The sequence below is a fragment of the Magnolia sinica genome, chromosome 3, assembly GCF_029962835.1.
Source record: "Magnolia sinica isolate HGM2019 chromosome 3, MsV1, whole genome shotgun sequence".
NCBI classification, from domain to species: Eukaryota; Viridiplantae; Streptophyta; class Magnoliopsida; order Magnoliales; family Magnoliaceae; genus Magnolia; species Magnolia sinica.
In genome coordinates, this window is record NC_080575.1 from 112,769,542 (window position 1) to 112,771,650 (window position 2,109).

The 2,109-nt window shown below is 44.8% G+C and overlaps 1 protein-coding gene across 1 annotated transcript; it reads right to left on the bottom strand.

Annotated features, from left to right (window-relative positions):
- On the bottom strand, window positions 1-1,852 carry LOC131239092 (S-type anion channel SLAH1-like). Its single transcript, XM_058236647.1, has 2 exons — window positions 964-1,852; window positions 1-276 (listed from the first exon to the last, which is right to left on the bottom strand). The coding sequence occupies exons 1-2, from the start codon at window positions 1,816-1,818 to the stop codon at window positions 1-3; spliced, it is 1,131 nt and encodes a 376-aa protein (XP_058092630.1). The 5' UTR covers window positions 1,819-1,852.
- Between the last annotated feature and the right edge of the window lie 257 nt (window positions 1,853-2,109).

The following is a 2,109-nucleotide window of genomic DNA, read 5'->3' on the forward strand; positions in this document are numbered from 1 at the left end:
TCACGTGGTTGTCGGTAAGTGTGGTGGAGGAATTGGAAAAGGATCATCGTTGTGTAAGAGAATGCTAGTGTTGAATGCGGTGAAGATCATCAAAACAAAGGAGACAACGACAGAGAGTGCCAATAGCGCAAGCATCAGTGCATGAGCTATGCTGCCCTTCACCTCTTGTGCGTACTCTGTCGAAGCCAATGCCAGCACCGTCAGTGGGAAGGAGTAGGCCCACCATGCAACATGGAACCTTCGCATCGCTTTCTTGAACAAAAGCGGTCTCGATATCTGCCTCACATACAACCATAATCAAAAGAAAATCAATCTGATCACGTCGATTCATCTCAAGTTAGAAGCTAATGAAAGTGTTTAAATGACCACAATTAATGTTCGCTGTTGGTGAATCTGATAAGGGACAAATCAAGATTATGAAAACCCTTATCTCTTGATGGGGACCATTATAAGATTCACTCATATCAGGATTTCATTGTGGGTAATTCACACCAGATCATTTCCTGTTTCTAGAATAGTGTTCTTTTATTTTTATTTTTCGAAAGATGGGTTTCTCTCTTTCTATGTATAATTAAAGATTTGAATCTAGTTTTAGCTAATGAAAGAGGTTCAAACACCCACAAGTAATGTTCGTTATTGGTGCATTTGATAACTGACCAATCAAGATGTAGGGATCATGTGCAACCCTTATATAATGAATGCGCAATCTTGATGGGGCCATTATTCACCGGTTTCATTGTGGGTGTTTCATACCAAATCATTTCCTACTTCTATAATTTTTTGAAAGATGGGTTGCTTTCACATCCAGCGGAAAAATCAAAACTCGGGTGATTGGTTTCGTTTTCTATCTTTTTGTACTAAAAGAAAAGATTATATTTTGTTAGACTAGTAAATCTGTTCGATCTCCCTTTCACTTTCATTCAATATCATCCTTCTTCTTTTTCTTCCATTCCTGTCATTTACCAGTGATGTAAAGAGAAACAAGGAAAGAAAGAAGAACATCTTCGAAGTCACATCGAAGCTTCCCGAGATGGAATCCCACGCCAGACTGGCCATGCTTGGCGCTGCAATGAACAAGAAGAAAACAGGCCGTAGCATTGCCGGAAGCCGATCACTCCCTACGGACCGTTGATAAAGCGTCACGAAGAGAACAAGATAGTGGACCATGCCCAACGAAAACATACACAGGGCACTCTCTTTCCACCCCATCAGAGCGGCTGCGCGGGCCGCTACCAGGTTCCCGATCACAGATAGCTGGCTTGTGGGGTTGGCAATCATCGACAAGAACCGCTTCCCTTTAGTGAACCACTGTCCATAGATCTTAACATCCAATACTAGCACAGGTACCGCAAAGGCCCACCAAAGCACGCGATAGTAAGTGGCTTTCGGATGGATGAACGGCGAGGATTGCAGGAGTAGGAGCCATGAGATCCAGGGAGCAAAGAGATAGTTCACACCCACGTGGTGCAAGAACTCGGCCTTCACCATATGAAAGTGAAAGAGGCATCTGAGCAAGTAGAGTAGAGATAGGGAGAGGAGGGTGAAGAGAGCAAGTGACCACAATAGAATAAAAGCTGTGGAAGGAAGCATGCACGGCACGCGGCGGAGTGCATGAGCGTCTTCGGTTGTTTCGCTTAGGGTCCTCCATAGCAAGGCCTGGCTACAGAGGGAGAGGCTTATGCGGAAGTATCCGGCATGAAATCGGGTTAAGATGGACGGTTTGGATGGTTTGTTGGGTGCTACGATGTCCATGTTCGGTGGTAATGAGACCACGGAGACGTCCATGGTGAGGTTGATCTGCGGTTGGGATTGCTCCATATTTTCTTCCTGGATAAGAAGGAAATTGCATGGTTTTTGCCTTGCATCTGTTGATGTATATAGAAAGAGAGGATGGACTACAGTCGGACGTGCAATGGAGGCGGTTGACAAGTGTCTATCTTTCTGGACTTTTTTAGTTTGATTTCCTACCGTGAAAGAAAGGGGCCGGTGAACTGGTGGATAGGCCCCACGTGGTAGCTCTGATCAGCTGATGTGGGGCTTTTCTTCGACTGGCTGATTTCCATCATCATGATCGGATGGTGATGAGAGTTTCCCCAATTGGTAATAAGT

Excerpts from the sequence above, each read along its gene's own strand:
- LOC131239092 (XM_058236647.1), bottom strand. The coding sequence starts at position 1,818 with ATGGAGCAATCCCAACCGCAGATCAACCTCACCATGGACGTCTCCGTG. Across the intron at positions 277-963 it reads TGTTTCTCTTTACATCACTG|ATATCGAGACCGCTTTTGTT; the intron begins GTAAATGACAGG and ends TATGTGAGGCAG.